Source organism: Lissotriton helveticus, chromosome 4_1 (genome assembly GCF_964261635.1).
Source record: "Lissotriton helveticus chromosome 4_1, aLisHel1.1, whole genome shotgun sequence".
Taxonomy (NCBI): domain Eukaryota; kingdom Metazoa; phylum Chordata; class Amphibia; order Caudata; family Salamandridae; genus Lissotriton; species Lissotriton helveticus.
This window is the reverse complement of record NC_136063.1, coordinates 147700617-147717479: the sequence shown is the minus strand read 5'-3', so window position 1 is coordinate 147717479 and position 16863 is coordinate 147700617. Positions and strand designations below refer to the sequence as shown.

At 48.3% G+C, this 16863-nt stretch overlaps 1 protein-coding gene across 1 annotated transcript in view; it reads left to right on the top strand.

The window, feature by feature from the left end:
• The window catches only part of LOC144827074 (uncharacterized), a 182029-nt gene that overhangs the window by 54180 nt on the left and 110986 nt on the right, over positions 1–16863 (top strand). The window contains exons 3-6 of the mRNA XM_078685521.1: positions 4830–4988; positions 5626–5748; positions 7487–7627; positions 14235–14360. Coding sequence (XP_078541647.1) covers positions 4830–4988; positions 5626–5748; positions 7487–7627; positions 14235–14360 — 549 coding nt within the window. The remainder of the gene's footprint in view (positions 1–4829; positions 4989–5625; positions 5749–7486; positions 7628–14234; positions 14361–16863) is intronic.

Sequence of the window (16863 nt, the reverse complement as noted above, 5' to 3'; positions counted from 1 at the left end):
TCAAAGGCACAGTGTTGCCATAGGCATAGATCTTTGTAGTTGTGAGTTTCAGTTTTGGTGATGGAGGTAGGTGTTGGTAGTCAGTCACTGGTGTTATGCACACCGTGGCGCTAGTGTTGATCAAACGGTTCATCCAACGCCCTTGAATTCGTAGGTGATATTGTGGCAGCTTTCTACCGGTGCTTTGTGGGTGGTTATCTAGTGCTGAGAAAAGATGGACTTTCTCCTGGTCGGATAAGACGGTTCCATCAGAGCGCTCTACTACCTCCTTCTGGCTGTCAACAGAGTCTTATCCAACCTTCTTTGGTGTTCCGTCCATCTTTGCTTTCATCATGCGCATTAATCCACAGACCTCAGTAAAATGGTTAATTTTCTCACATGCAGAGCAGGGGATGCCTTTTGCTGGGCACATAAGTCCTTAATGTGCTACACTGCCGCAGAATCCACGCAGTATCCTCCGGTCACAGGCATGCAGTCTCCCCACAGCTCCTGCTCGTCGCCGATGCCAGTGGAGTCCCCTGCCCTGGGGGTTTGAGGCTGCTGCTTCCGAGGTTCTCTTTTCCGATTCCTTTAGTCAAGTTGTGTTTTTTGCGAACTGCTCCCCGTTCTCCTCACCAGCTTCTGTTTCGTTTTTGCTGTTTGTCATTGGTTAAAGTGGTCAAATTGCGATATTTTGCTAACTGTGTAACTGTGTTCGCTTTTGTCACTGCTATTTTTTCTGTGACGCCCCCTTGCGCTTCTCCCCCATTCCCGCCACTGCTGCTTCGGCTCCTCCCACCATCCCCCCAATGCCCATTTTCCCGCATCCCAGCAGAACATCCATCCACTCCCCTACTTAGTGCAGACCGCTGCGCGGGTGCGCCGCTGGCGCACCGGAAGCACGCCTAAGGCAAACCCGTTTGCTCCCGTCCGTGCCAGGACCGCGCCCAGTGCCAGACCCCCTGGTCCCCGCGAGCACCACGACACCCGGCGCCACTATGACTCCAACACCCTCCACGCACTCAACGCCAGCCGACCCTCCACCTGCTTCCAGGCCACCCTGAAGCTCACCCACGGACCCTTCACCTGCCGAAACTGCAGCTACACCAGCAAGTACACACCAGCACGTCCTGCCCATCCCACCAAAGCAGGCCAAAATAGTCTCAGATGCATACTACTCAACACCTGCACAGTCCACAAGCACGCCGGCGAACTCTGGGACCTTCTAGATTTATCCTCCTCGGACGTCGCCTCCCTGACGGAGACCTGGATGAACGCCTCTTTGGCGCCCGACGTAGCCATAGCCATCCCGGACGGCTACAAGATCACCCGCAGGGACCGAAACAACAAACCAGGAACACCGTCAGAATCTCAATCAACATTGAAGACTCCATCAGCACGGCCGAACACCTACACTTCCAGATCCACGTCAATCACAACATCACCCTCAGAGGAACCCTTGTCTACAGACCGCCAGGACCCCGACCATAGTTCTGCGACTTCATCGCCGACCTCATCAGCACTCAGGCCCTCGCCTCCACAGACTACATCCTCCTCGGAGACCTGAACTTCCACCTTGAAAACTCCAACGACAGGAAATGCGACTCTCTGTCTACCTTTTTCCACCTCAAGATCGCTGACATCACCGACAGCTTTGACACACAGACACCAATGACAGATGCCGACACCCCAGACTCAACCCCAACCAAACACACCAACCTCCTGCTCTCCTGGAACCACGTCAACTACGAAGACACCATCAAAATCATGAACACCATCCACTCCGGCTTTCCTTCCGACCCCTGCCCCCACCACATCTTCAACAAAGCAAGCTCCATCATCGCACCCCAACTCCGAAAGATCATCAACAGCTCCTTCAAGACAGCCACCTTCCCGGGGGGCTAGAAACACGCCGAGATCAACGCCCTTCTCGAAAACCTAAGGCAGACCCAAAGGACCTCAAGAACTTTCGACCCATCTCCCTGCTCCCGTTCCTGGCGAAAGTGATTGAGAAAACTGCCAACAGACAACTAACCCACTTCCTGAAGGAGAACAACATCCTGGACTCCTCCCCATCCGAGCACCGAAACCGCCCTCATCGCCGCCACCGACAACATCAGGACCCTGCTGGACATCGGCGAAACTGCTGCCCTCATCCTCCTCAACCTCTCGGCTGCCTTCGACACCGTCTGCCACCACACCCTACGCACACGCCTCCACGACACAGGGATCTATGACAAAACCCTGAACTGGATCACCTCCTTCCTCACCGGCAGAACCCAGAGAGTGCGTCTCCCCCCATTCAGATCCGAAGCCACAACAATCACCTGCAGCGTGCCTCAAGAATCATCCCTCAGCCAGACCCTTTTTAACATCTACATGGCACCACTCGCCAATATCGTCCGAGCACACCCCCCCTACATCCTCTTGTATACTGACGACACCCAGCTGATACTTTCCCTCACCAAGGACCAGGCCACTCCCAAATCCAACCTCCACGAGGGAATGAAGGCGTTCACAGAGTGGATGGATACCAGCCATTTGAAACTGAACTTTGACAAAACAGAGGTCCTCATCCTCGGCTCTACCCCCTCCACATGGGATGACTCCTGGTGGCCGGCAATGTTGGGAGCTGCCCCGACACCCACCAACCACGCTCACAACCTAGGTTTCATCCTGGACTCAACGCTCTCCATGACCCAACAAGTTAACACTGTCTCCTCCTCCGGCTTCAACACTCTCCGCATGCTCCGCAAGTTCTACAGATGGATCCCCACCGAAACAAGAAGGACGGTCATGCAAGCACTCGTCAGCAGCAGGCTGGACTACGGCAACGCCCTCTATGCGGGAACCATGGCCAAACTCCAGAAAAGACTCCAACGCATACAAAACGCTTCTGCACGCCTCATCGTCGAAATCCCTCACCACAGACACATCACTGCCCACCTGAGAGACCTGCACTGGCTCCCAGTCAACAAGAGGATAACCTTCAAACTCCTCACCCACGCCCACAAAGCATTCCACAACGCCGGACCAGCATACCTCAACTAACAACTTACCTTCTACACCCCGAACCACCAGCTTCGATCTGCTGACCTCGCCACCATCCCATGCATCTGCCGAACGACCAACAGCGGCAGATCATTCTCCCACCTCGCTGCCAAGACATGGAACACCCTCCCCATACACCTGCAACAGACCCAGGATCTGCTGACCTTCAGGAGACTTCTTAAGACCTGGCTGTTCGATCAGTAGCTGCTTCTTCCTCCCCCCCAAACCTCCCCCCCAGCGCCTTGAGACCCTCAAGGGTGAGTAGCACGCTCTACAAATGTTTTGATTGATTGATTGATTGTTTTCTGCCGCTTACATTAAATGGCACGTGTTTCTCCCTCAAAGTCAATTGTTTAGGTTTCTGACTCGAGCTGCACTCCAACAGCGTGATTCTGGGTAACTAATGAGGGAGATACATTGCAGAGCTGCATACAATGATCACCTAAACTTAAAGGGGGAATTGGGAATATCCCGCTTGATATGGCTCATGGGAAATTACAGTTGACTATGCAAGATGCAGAAATTGGAGATGGCCAATGGGGTGGGGGCTTAGTGCGAGACCGGGTCTCGCACTCTTCTCACCTCAGCTAACTGCCAGGGTAAAGTGCCGGAAGACCTGAAGAATTGACTGCATTCTTTGGAGGAGGGCACTGCCTGGGTCCATGAGCAGGAGCGCAGGGCTGGGAACATGTCACCATGTTGTTGTGTCACGTAGCCACAGTTATGGGCACATTGTTACTAGGGGTGGGCGATAAATTCAGTTTCACTGGCGGAGTTTTGGGCACTCTGCATTACGCATGTAATGCGAATTTCTGGTCAAATCCCAGCAATCGCTGAGTGGAAGAGTTTTCTCACATGCATCTTGCCAATGTTAAGTTGGCGAGTAAGAAGTAGCATCCCCTAGCACAATTTTTGGGCAGTAGGAGGGCACCTGGCGAGATTTTCTCAATGCGGGCAGTCGCGACAGTTTGAGGTGAGAAGCTACCGCTCGAGTAGAAAATCTGCTCGAGCAGCAACAAAGAAGCACTGCCCTCTGACGCTCCTTGTGGTGCAGTTAGTGCTGATTTTGCAGCACGGAAAAAGTTCCCGGTGCAAAAAATCTGCACAAGCGGCGTGACGTGCTGATTTTCGCCCTTACGCGGAACTCCGCGGAATCTCCCAGAGTTTTCAAGCAGAATTCCGCGAGTTCCAGCCACCCTTAATTGTTACACAGATGTTAGGAAATCACAAACACTTAGTGTGGTTGGTGGGCTCCATCTACCTTTTGAGGCAGCACAAATTATTTATAAAAAAAAGTTACACGCTACCACAATACAATTTACTGTAAGGGTACGGGAGGAGTCACAAGTGGACCAACAACATAACACTCAGTCTCCCTAAGAAGATATGGTATGCCTTGATTTGGATCTCAGGCTCCTTGTCCCTGAATTTAAACCTCACTGATGAGCCCATTAAGGCCAAACCAAACCTGGGCCTATTTATTAATCTTCTGTAAAGTCTGTGCTTGTACAATGTTCCCCCTTCCTTCTTCTGAATGGCCTTGCTTCAAGAAGGTCACATGGGCATTGCTGCCTTGTGGGCTCAGTAGAGTGTTCCAGAGCTGCTTCTGATAGTGAGGTGTGTTTTCTCGATTCTCCCACAATAAAGGTTGCCTTCTTAAGTTTCTTTGTGTCAGGGCACTAGAAGAATTAAGAGGATGAATTCATCTACAGATGGGGTGTGCGCCTGGCTGCTTCATGGTGCTCCGGTGAGTTCAGGCCCCTCAGGCTCAGTGTTACTTCTCTCTTGTCTTCAAACAGAGGCGGTGCCAGAGGTGGGGACCACAGCCTGCCCTGGGAACCAGATCCGCCAGACGAGTGGCCAGAGCTGTGGCTGCCCCCCAGGCCAGCTGCTGGAGGGGGAGGCCTGCAGCTGCCCGGCAGGCTTCAAGCTTCACCAGGACACCCTAGAGTGCACAGGTGAGGAAGCACCCACACCTTTTCCAGATATTGTGACAGTCATCCCTAAGTTATCTCCCTGAATATGAGCAGATCGCCATGTATAGAATATTAACGTGTTCCTGTCGTTTCAAGGTTGATTTTGCGACTGCTACTGCCTCTTTTGTTTAATGTAGATTGACTTGCTCTGGGTTACCTCTTTTGTATTGTTATCCAAGTATCTGACTTCTCTTCTCCTTTGTTTCCTGACTTGATGTGTGACTGATTTTGACGTTTATTTCATGGCTTGGCATGTGACTTCTTTTGGTCACATCTTTCTGTTTGTTTCTTGTCTGTGTATATCTACACTTAGTCACCTCTTGTGCATCTGCTCTTTGTGCCATCTTTACCTTTGTTGGGTGGATCTGTTCCCTATTTCTGTTGGCTTTTAGGCTGGGTGTCACCTCTGTTCCTGTTTTAGCTGGTGTGACTGCTGCTGGTCATTTCTTTCTATTTATTTGTTGGCTGGTGATGCTACCACTCTTAACCTAATCTCTTGTTTCCCTTTTTTTCTTGATGGGGATGTGACTTCTCCAAGTCAACATGTTATGCTAGTCTCTTGGCTGAGTGTATGACAGCTCCAGTGGCTTTTGTCTCATTATCTGCTTCTCTGTTGTAGATGTGGATGAGTGCGCCCTGGTCCCACACCCCTGCGGACCACACGCCAACTGCTCCAACACCCCGGGCTCATACCGGTGCCAGTGTCAGCGTGGTTTCCTCCAGAGACTGAACACCTGTGAAGGTGAGAACTCCTGTCTGTATCACCTTGAAAAGATCCCATGTCTTTTTATGGCATGAATGATAACCCTGCTTACACTCAGGACTAAACTGTGGACAGATCATGGAGTCAACTTGTTACAGCTGTTTAGTGTGCATTGGGTGTCGTGTGTGGTCCATCCTGCTCTGTGATTATTTGTGACTGTGCCGGTGCATTGTAAACAAGTGTACTTAATATCCAGGTTTGTCCCTAGAATCAATGCGGATTCTAAAAGGTAAGCCACTGCTTCACACAGACACACAACTTGTCATAGTGACTTCTCTGGTGAGATCTGACTTGTGTCTGAAAGACCCATTGTTACCTATTTTTCAGTTCAAACTATATACCCAGATTGGGAGTTGGCACCACCTAGATAGTATTTTCTTTGCGTCTTATGCTTTTGGCTGTTTGGTGTATGATTCCGCCTCCCAGGAACTGCTACCAATGAAATGTATGAGGGACTACTTTAAATCTGAAAATACACTCATGACACTTATTGTTACATTCTGTTTTTGATATTCCATATGCCTTCCATACAGAAAGTAATCTTTTATTGCTACTTTTCCCCCATTATTGGCAACTCCAACAGATCCCACATTAATGTGGTAAACAGCACCATTTGTTTAGTGCCTAGGCATTGAGGTGTTGTCTTGATCTGGGCGCTCTTTTCGTATAGTTGTGGCATTTCCAATGATTTATTTCATACGTTTCTTCTGGGTTTTTTCGGTTTGGCCACCAGGAATTTAGAGTATAATTTAGTAATAGTTTGTGTCGTTTAATATGAAATTAAATTCGTTTGATCATACAGTTGCAAGTGGTGCTTTATTACCACACCTGGAAGTGTGGTAATATCACAATATTTTCTGGGCTGATGACCTCCTACAAAAAAGCAAGTAGAATTTGTGCCTGGAAAAGACATAGGATTTTGTGTTTGCATGGTGAAATCAGTGTTGGAACACAGATTTTCACCTGTAAATCCCCATTCTGTAAGTGTATTACTGGAGATCAGTTTGTGATCCCCAGTAATACCAATACCAAGTATTATTCAATCAATGAATCAGGATTTGAAGAGCGTGGCTGCTTCAATCGAGGGCCTCGAGGCGCAGTTGGATAGTGCTGCCTATTCTCCTATTGGTTGCACTTTCATGTCTTGACACCCTCCATAACGGTAATATTTGTTGTTATCTTATTACCCAGAAATACTGAGCAGGCTACAATGAGGTCCTTTGTTCTGGGCTATGTGTATATATGGATGTGCCAAAGGCCTTTGTCTTTTGTCATTGAGTTAGGTGGTTAGTAGTCCATTGCTTGGACTCTGCAGTTTGTTTTCTAGACAGCATTGCTAGCCAGCTAGCTATCATGTAATGCTGTGTGTTTCAGGGTTATTTAAGGCTTTCTCTCAAAGGGGTTAATGTAGGATTTTTTTTAAAATATATTATGCTTTTTTAGTGCTGAATTAAAAGGCAAATCTGGAACCAGAATGGATTTTGGGGTACAGGTCATATGAACCTGTATTAATATAGTCTGGAGGTGCATTGCTTGAATGTTTGTGGCTCAAGATCCTCCAGGGAGACCGGTTCCTCCTTCAGACCCATTCTCTAGTGATTGCTCATCCTTCCAAAAGAAGGACAATGTCTGTTCACCGGGCAGGTTGATGCAGTTTGTGAGTGAGTGCAGTTACCATCTGCATGAAATAACTCTATGTCCACTGTCCTATCTTCAGATGTTGATGAATGTGAACTGTCCCAGATCACGGGCCTGCAGGCCTGCCTCCTGCACGCCACCTGCAAGAACACGCCTGGATCCTTCACCTGCTCTTGCGATACGGGCTTCGTGCTGGCGCTGGATGGGAAGACCTGTGTGGGTGAGTGGCAGTAAAGCGTAAGGTGGCCACTGCTTCATACCAAATGTTGCCCAAGGAAGTATTTTACCCAGCAACAAGTAACAACCTGTTTCCTTTTGAGGTAGTTTTCAATCTGCCTCCCAATGAAGTGCCTCAGTGCTCCTGATCTCACACCATGGGTGTCAATTTACTTTAATCACAAAGAGAGCATATACGCTAGGCTAGCTTGACTCCAGTGGCAAAGTCAGCAAGGGACCCAGGTCTGGGCATACCCTGCCAGCGTAGGGCAAACAAAGCAAACACAAGGAGATGATGGTCGGAGCGCTGATGGATTCAACCCAGATCTGTGACTGGGGGTGAGTGTCTGAAAAGTTTCAGCGCTCTGTCTATCACCTACTTGTGTTTGCTTTGTTTGCCCTAAGTTGGCAGGGCATGCCCAGATGTGGGTCTCTTGCTCACTTTGCCACTGAATTCAAGCTAGCTTGGCTGATGACGGCTGATTAGCCAGAAACCGGTCCTAGGATGCTTGGTTCCGGTCCAGGGAAGACATGGCTTGGCAGTTCGGGCTGGACTGTTCCCATGAGGCACAGGGTCAGACTGATTTGCATATGGCCATGTTTGAACTGGGGTGGCGGAGTGAGCTAAAGAATGATGATGGATTAAACTCAGATCAATTGACTGGGGGTGAGTGCTTGCAATGTTCAACACTCCCTCCATCATCCCCTTTGGTTTTGCTTTGTTTGCCCTAAGTTGGCAGTTTATGCCCAGACGTGGGTCCCTTGCTCAATATGCCACTGGATTCAAGCTAGCCTGGCTGATGAGGGCTGTTTGCCCGAAACCAGTCCCAGGATAATTACCTACCCTTAAAAGGCGGCCGCTGCGCAGTGAGGAGAGCGACCCTTGACCCTGTTGTCGGGTAGGCCGCCCCCCACAGCACCACCTGTGTGCCCGTGCTTCTGTGTTTTTTTTCTCACTGTTCATTTCCGTCCCCCTTTTTTGCCTTCTGTTCCCCGTATTTCCCGCCGCTGCTTGCCCAGCTCCCACCTCCCAGCTGCTCCTCCCTCCACCCACCCACGCCGCTGATGCGCCGAAGGCACGCCTAAGGCAAGTCCGTCCGCACCTGGACCGCGCCCAGCACCAGATCCCCTGGTCCCTGCGAACGCCACGACGCCCGCCTCTTCTACGATGCCAGCACCCTCCATGCACTCAACACAAGACGCCCACACACCTGCTTCCTGGCCACCCCAAAGTGCACCCAAGGACCCTTCTCCTGCTGGAACCGCAGTTTCACCAGCATCCGACCCTCCAACCCACCCACCAGGAAAGAACCCAACTACCTCAAATGCATTCTCCTCAACACCCGCTCCGCCAGCAAACACGCCGTTGAACTCTGGGACCTACTCGACTCAACCTCCCCAGACATCGCCTTCCTGACGGAGACCTGGCTGAATCCCTCCTCTGCACCCGACATCACCATAGCCATCCCTAACGGCTACAAGATCTCTTGCAGTGACCGCACCAATGGAGTAGGAGGAGGAATCGCCATCGTCCACAGGAACACTCTCAGAGTCTCGACCAACACCGACGACACCCTCAGCACTTCCGAACACCTGCACTTCCAGATCCACACCGATCCCAACACCATCCTCAGAGGAACCCTTGTCTACAGACCCCCGGACCTCGACTACAGTTCAGCAACTCCATCGCAGACTTCGTCAGCACACATGCCCTCGCCTCCACGGACTACATCCTCCTCGGGGACCTGAACTTCCACTTCGAGAACAGCAACAACACCAACTCCGCCACCCTGATCGACAACCTCACCAACCTCGGACTCAGACAACTCATCACAACACCCACCCACGCCGCCGGCCACATGCTTGACCCCATCTTCTCTGCAAGCTCCCACGTCTCCTTCAACCATACCACCGAACCGACCATCGCTGCATCCACTTGACCTTTCGGAAACCCACCACACATCACCGTACCCAATAGATTCCCCGCGGCTGCTGGAGCAAAGTCACCGAAGACCAGCTAACAACCACCCTTGCCCGGAGACCACCCGCCGACCCCAACACTGCCGCCCGCAACCTCAGACAGTGGATCGACGACTGCGCCAACACCATCGTCCCGATCAAGAACCCCCCCACCAGTCACACCAGCAAGAAAGCCAGCTGGTTCACTGTAGACCTCCAGGCCTCCAAGCAAACTTGCTGAAAGCTAGAGAAGAAATGGCACCGTGAACATACACAGACAAGCCACGCAGCCCCAGAATGCCACCCGCAGACACCATCACCTCATCAGATCCGCCAAAAAGACCTTCTTCAAAGACCACCTAGACAACAACGCACACAACAGCAAAGAGCTCTTCAACATCGTGAAGGAACTCTCCAACCCCAGCTCCAACACCAAAGACATCCCACCTTTGCAAGACCTGTGCGACTCCCTTGCCACCTTCTTCCATCGCAAGATCCCAGACATCCACAACAGCTTAAACGCCACGACCGCCACGACAACCACTGAGGCCTCCCCACCCACGACCTCCACCCGCACCAACCCCCTGCTCGCCTGGACCAACATAAACGACGACGACACCATAAAAATCATGAAGACCATCCACTCCGGGTCTCCGTCAGACCCATGCCCAAACAACATCTTCAACAAAGCCAGCACCACCATCTCACCTCATCTCTGGAAAGCCATCAACATATCCTTCGAGACAGCGACCTTCCCGGAGAGCTGGAAGCACGCCGAGATCAACGCCTTACTCAAAAAACCCAAGGCTCACCCGAAGGACTTCGGGCCCATCTCCCTGCTCCCATTCCCGGCGAAGGTCATCGAGAAGGCCGTCAACAAACCATGAGGCACAGGGTCAAGACTGATTTGCATATAGCTGGGTCTGAACTGGGGTGGCGAAGTGAGCTAAAGAACGATAATGAATCCCAGATCCGTGACTGGGGGTGAGTGTCTGAAAAGTTTCAGCGCTTCGTCCATAATCTCCTTGTGTTTGCTTTGGCAATGCGACTGCATGAAAATAACTTCACTAAGATCCAGTGGGGCATCCAGGACAAATTCACTGACCGATTTCCCATTGGCTGAGGTGTAGCTAGGGGGGTTACTTGGCCCCGAAGCTTTTTCTACTGTTTCTAAATAGCATCATCCAGTTCCTCTCTTGCCACCCTACTGATGCCCCGTCATTGGCTAGCTCAAAAGTGTTTAATGTTTGCGGCCGATAGGCTATTAATTTCCAAAAGGAATTCTGCAGGAGGCGATGTCTCGAAATTAATACCGAAAAGGCAAAGTACATGTCGTTCAAGCAATATAAATCATTTAAGAGCAGTGTAATGATGGGTAATAAGTTCCTTGAGAGAACTGAGGTTTTCAGCTATTTGGGCATAACATTGGCCTTGAACATGTCATGGAAACCGCAAGTAGACAAAATGGCCCTAAACATCGTCAGATCGCTGGTGTATTAGTCAAAGAGTTTAATAATTTCTTCATCAAGCTAATAAGCCCAATTCGGCAGACTTACAATGCTAAAGTTCTAGGCTCAGTTCTGTATGGTGCGAAACTAGAACATTACCATTCTCCCTAGCGCAGCAAACAAGTTCCTGAGGACTGTGGCACGTCTCCCACAAAGTACACCTCTCAAACCTTTAATGTTAGATCCAGTTAGGAAGACACAGGATAACAGAGCAAGACTTCTTTGCCTGATACTTTATTGCTGAAGACTGTGGTCATCACCAGAGCTGGCACAGCTTTAAGAGATGCTATGGAAGCTGACCGATCCTGCAAGATCGATTGGCTCCAAAATGTGAAAAGGCATTGCTAGATATAGGCATGAAGGAACTATGGGAAAATCCATCAGGTGCCCCTTTATTGACAGCTGAAACTTTAAAAGAACAATATTGGCAAGCAAACTATTTAGCCGAGGTATGTGCTGTAGATAGTAGAACTTTGACGGGGAAGTTTCTAGACATTAAATCTAGTTGCACTTTGGAACCTTATTGGTACATTGTTTCCGTCCATTTGAACAGGAAATTATATTTCCCATTTAGGGTAGGATCTCTCCCTCTAAAATCTTACACAAAAAATTAGACCTCCGAATCTGATATGTGTCCCACTTCCAGGGGCGGCTGGCATGGCTCACGGGTGGCAGGCGTGGGGGTGGAACGTGGGGGGTTGTCGCAGGGGGGGGGGCTTCGCGGGCAATTGAATAAAAAAAAAAAAAGAATAAATGTACCTTTTCGCCAGGTCCCACGTCTCTCCTCCTGCTCTCCTGTTTCCGCTCGAGGAACAGGAAGCAGGCAGCCAGGCTCCCTCCCGTAAACCAATCACAACGCTGCATGCATTGTGATTGGTCTGAGCGCCCTGACGCGCTCAGCTGAGGGCTGGAGGGGTGGGCATGTTTTCCATGCAGCCTGCATGAAGAATGGGAAAGTGCGCATGACTGGTTTGGGCGGCCTGAGAGGGCCAACCAAACAGTTGTTGCGTTCTTAGGTGTGGGCAAACCACTCCTCCTCTGCTCCGAGAGCAGAACAGCCCTGCCCACCCTCCCGCCCCCGCAAAGCAGCGCGAAGCATAAAATGATAAAAACTCTATTATCATTTTATGTATAAAATGATAATAACTCAAAGTTATTATCATTTTATGTTTCGTCATTGTACATTTTAGCATCTATATTTTTATTGGATGTGCATTTTAATTGCTTTTATGACAATAAGTCGAAATAAAGCTTATTGAAATGAAATATTAACAATGTTATATATATGTATATATATATATATAATATCAAAACTCCAAGCTCCTGAACATTCGAAGCAATCCAGGCAAAGAAGCTATATATATATATATTCTTTACGGGAGAGAGAAACCACGGCTGTTCCAGCACCTGGTACCATCTAGATGTGTGGCTATGTTTGCTGACATCATTAGTAATCATTGCAGGCTTGATTCAAAATCTATAAATGAATGATGTAGCATGAGCACAAGGACCTAATAAATTGCAGGCCTGGGGGTATATTACCCCTGTGCCCCTGTGCCCCCTCTTATGATGGCACTGGGGCCTTCTGTGTGCTGTTGAGTTGCAAAGTTCCTAGTTTACACTGATGCTGCCATGGGGCTAGCCAAGCTTGACGTGGGGCTATTCCCAGGTGTACAAGGGCATGTCTGGCAGTGAGGCTCTGCTGCCCCCATCTCACACCCTGCTGCTCCTTACACTGGGGCTCCCAGGTCGAAATGGATGGGAACTGCTGAGATCGGAATTCTAATACTTTTTTCTAGAATTCAAATCAGAGCCTACAATTTGTGAAAAGAAAAGGGGTCCCCGCTTGGCGGCGTGTTCCTGCAGGGGCGGCTCGTAGTTTCTCTGGATCTGAGGGATCCGTTCCTGCAGGAAAGCCTCCCAAAAGTGGCTCAGTGAAACAGTCACTTTTGAGCCCATGCTGCGTCAAAACCCTGCGCCTGCTTGAAATAAGGATTGACGCAGCATTGTACAGATAGGGCCCCCCCAGAGCATTGCTGGAGCTGCGTCATGCTTGCGATGCAACTCCAGCGTTTTTGTCCCATGGTGCGCCGCATTGTAAATGCGGTGTATCCATGGTGGCGGAGCCGCGGCGCATAATAACTGGCGCATCCCTGCTGATATGCAGGGATGCGCCACTTATTGCAAATCTACCCCTACCTCTGCTATCGTCCTGACTACTTTAAATCTTTAGTTGCCTCAGGAATGTGGCCTCGCCATTTCCAAAACTGTTACTTGTTTTACCTTCAAAATCAAGGTAGACTACAGTATGCCCACGTGTTCTGTGATAGCTTAATCCAGGTGGGACCTTTTTTGCTAGCAGTGTGTACTCTGGGACTTGTAGTTTTTTGTGTGATAGGTATTGTTTTGTTAAGGATGTATTTAGAGAGTCCTGTCTGCTCCTCACAGTCCACCCAGCCCCCGCTCTGCTGCGATTTACATATTCCTGCTGCAGAGCCTCAAGCGGAATTCTTTTTTATCTAGCAGTGTGCATTCTGGGACATGTAATTAGTTTAATGTTATAGTAGCTATTGTTCTATAGTGGAGGTATTTAGAATAGCATTTCTGTCCTGCAAACTCTATCATCCCTGGCCTGGCTGCGATTTACACTTTTCCTGTTGGGGGCACACACGCTTGACATAAGGATGCTCAAACCTAGATGTAGTTTGCATACTATACCTTCTCTCGGAAAAAGTTATATTTAAACACCCTCATACTCCGAGCCTGTTGCAGACCACAGAGTAAACTCATACCTAGGACGAACAGATGACTCCATGTCACCAGGACACAATTGTATCATTCTGGGTTTTAACACAACAGTGCATTCTGGGAGTTGTAGTCTTGGTTCATTTTAATTGAGCCTCACATTTGACAACAGTGACAGGTGAAAACAAAGTCCTGGAATGGAAAAGTGGTGCCCGGTGACATGGAGCCATCTGGTTACCCTACTCCTTCTGCCTCCAGCCCAGCCAGTGCTACACAACCCCTTCACAAATGTCACCTTTGTATAGGTTTAAGTGATACCTGTCAAGAGTATTTGTTTTAGAAAACAGAAACAAGTCTCTCCAGGGCTAACGTTCTCTTTTCTTGGTTGTCCTATTGAAGATATCGACGAATGTTCCTACGAGGAGCGGTGTCGCCGGGAGCTGGGGAACACCTGTGTGAACACTGTCGGCAGCTACCAGTGCAGCTGCCAGCCCGGCTTCAAGGCGCTGAACCTCTCCTGCGTGGGTAAGCACCATTTCTGAGAGCAACAGTGACTTACTGAAGTCTGAACAACTGGGCCACCGTATTCTGAGACTCTCCAGTGGGGCTGAAGCTTTTCTACATAGTATAATAAGGAAAATATAACTTCACAGACGGAGTTCATATACAGTTACGGAAGTCAGGGTGTTTCGGCAAAATATTGGGAAACAATATTGTTTGGACAAAATATTATGTCAAGACTATCGAGAACAAAAATCTTGTGAAGGTAAGTTTCTATAGGTAAGCAAAGTTTTACTATAGATAACTCGCCATCTATGTATCTTGAGGATATATATATATATATATATCTTCAATGTATGTAGATGTGGAGTTAGGAATAGTAAACCTCTACTTACCTATTTGCACTCGCCTTCTCGATATATTTGGTACTCAATATCAGCGAAAATTCCGCTGCAGTGCGGCACTTTGATCGAGTGGGCGGGGCCGCGTCGGCCAACAGACGTGCGCAGCACTACGGAGGTAGTGCTCCCGACAGCCGTTGGCCGACAGAAGCAGCGAAGGGGTTAATATGTGTAAAAATGACAAAATAATGAAATACTGCTATTTCAAAACGTACTGCATAATGCCACATTATTTGCCTTTTATTGATGCATAGTTCTGTAAACCCTGCCACATAGTTTGGTCCTCCCTACCATATTCCAGGGGCCCTGCCTATGAGCAGTCATTGCGTCTAAACTACTTCGTTCCTGGAGGGTAACTGTGCAGTGCAATAAACTTGTGTCTAACTTGATGCTTGGGACATTCCCTGTTGTCTGGTGCTCAGTTGCGGATTGCTAGGGTGGACACGCTGCAGACCAACTGCCCACATGCACAGCTGCTGCATGCGGTGTGTGGTTCATTTGCCCTTAGGTCGCTGGAGCGGATGGTGGCTCACAGGCGGATGGGATGCGGTGGCTAGCCTAATCTGAAAGAGATGGTAATCCTCTCTGGTGGCTCAGACATGTTGGTTGGGAAAATGGGGACCCCTACATATAATGAGGTTTGCTATTCGTAGGGAATACATGAACACATTTAGAAAAGGAAAAGTATAGCAAACCAGTGATATTTATACCACCCTTATAATACACATAATATTGTGCGACTTTAAATAATTGTTGACTGAGACATTGATATATCAAAAGTAGAAAACCATTTTATTTGAATTTATATTTTCTTATGCATTGATAATGCTTTTTGTCTGTTTTTTTTTTGGGGATATATAAATTAACAGTAGTAAAAAAGGGATATATTGTTCATAATGACATACATATATTTACATACTTGTGCAAAGGAAGAAAACCAATAATTAAATACAAGACAAGTGCTATACGATATATTCGGTCGATGGAAGCGTGGAAGAAGGCAATGCGGTGGAGTGGAACTACGCGCGTTTCGGCCTAAGGGCCTTCATCAGGAAACCGTCATTCGTGAATTACAAACATGGTGACAGGCAACAGACACATCTGTGATATTGGATGGTATTTTCACTTTATTATTCCTCAAAAGGTAGTTAGATTTGATGACAGTAATTCATTTATACTTATGTGACTTCTTTTTAGGGTCCCAGGAGGTTTAGCGTATTAAGTTTTCTTTTCTAGGTCCAAAATATCGTAACGCTTAAGGTATAATTAGCAAATCTTCGAGTTCAATTCAACTGTCGAATTTGTCTGCTTTTAGATGCTGTGAATCAGCCTTGATTTAAATATAGGCGACCTGCTCTTTTCGGATCAGTATTTGTTTTTCCTATTTGTAGCCCGAGACACCCATTAGTATCTTTTTCACTCTGATATGTATCTTTAGGCTGATAATTCTGTGTAAGCGATCTGGTCAATGGAATTGTCTTCGTGTTACTGTTGTCAATCGCGATGACAAGCTGACGGCAAAAAGGAACCCCCGAGCGAAGATTGACAACAGTAACACGAAGACAATTCCATTGACCAGATCGCTTACACAGAATTATCAGCCTAAAGATACATATCAGAGTGAAAAAGATACTAATGGGTGTCTCAGGCTACAAATAGGAAAAACAAATACTGATCCGAAAAGAGCAGGTCGCCCATATTTAAATCAAGGCTGATTCACAGCATCTAAAAGCAGACAAATTCGACAGTTGAATTGAACTCGAAGATTTGCTAATTATACCTTAAGCGTTACGATATTTTGGACCTAGAAAGGGAAACTTAATACGCTAAACCTCCTGGGACCCTAAAAAGAAGTCACATAAGTATAAATGAATTACTGTCATCAAATCTAACTACCTTTTGAGGAATAATAAAGTGAAAATACCATCCAATATCACGGATGTGTCTGTTGCCTGTCACCATGTTTGTAATTCACGAATGACGGTTTCCTGATGAAGTCCCTTAGGCCGAAACGCGCGTAGTTCCACTCCACCGCATTGCCTTCTTCCACACTTCCATCGACCGAATATATCGTATAGCACTTGTCTTGTATTTAATTATTGTTTTTCTTCCTTTGCACAAGTATG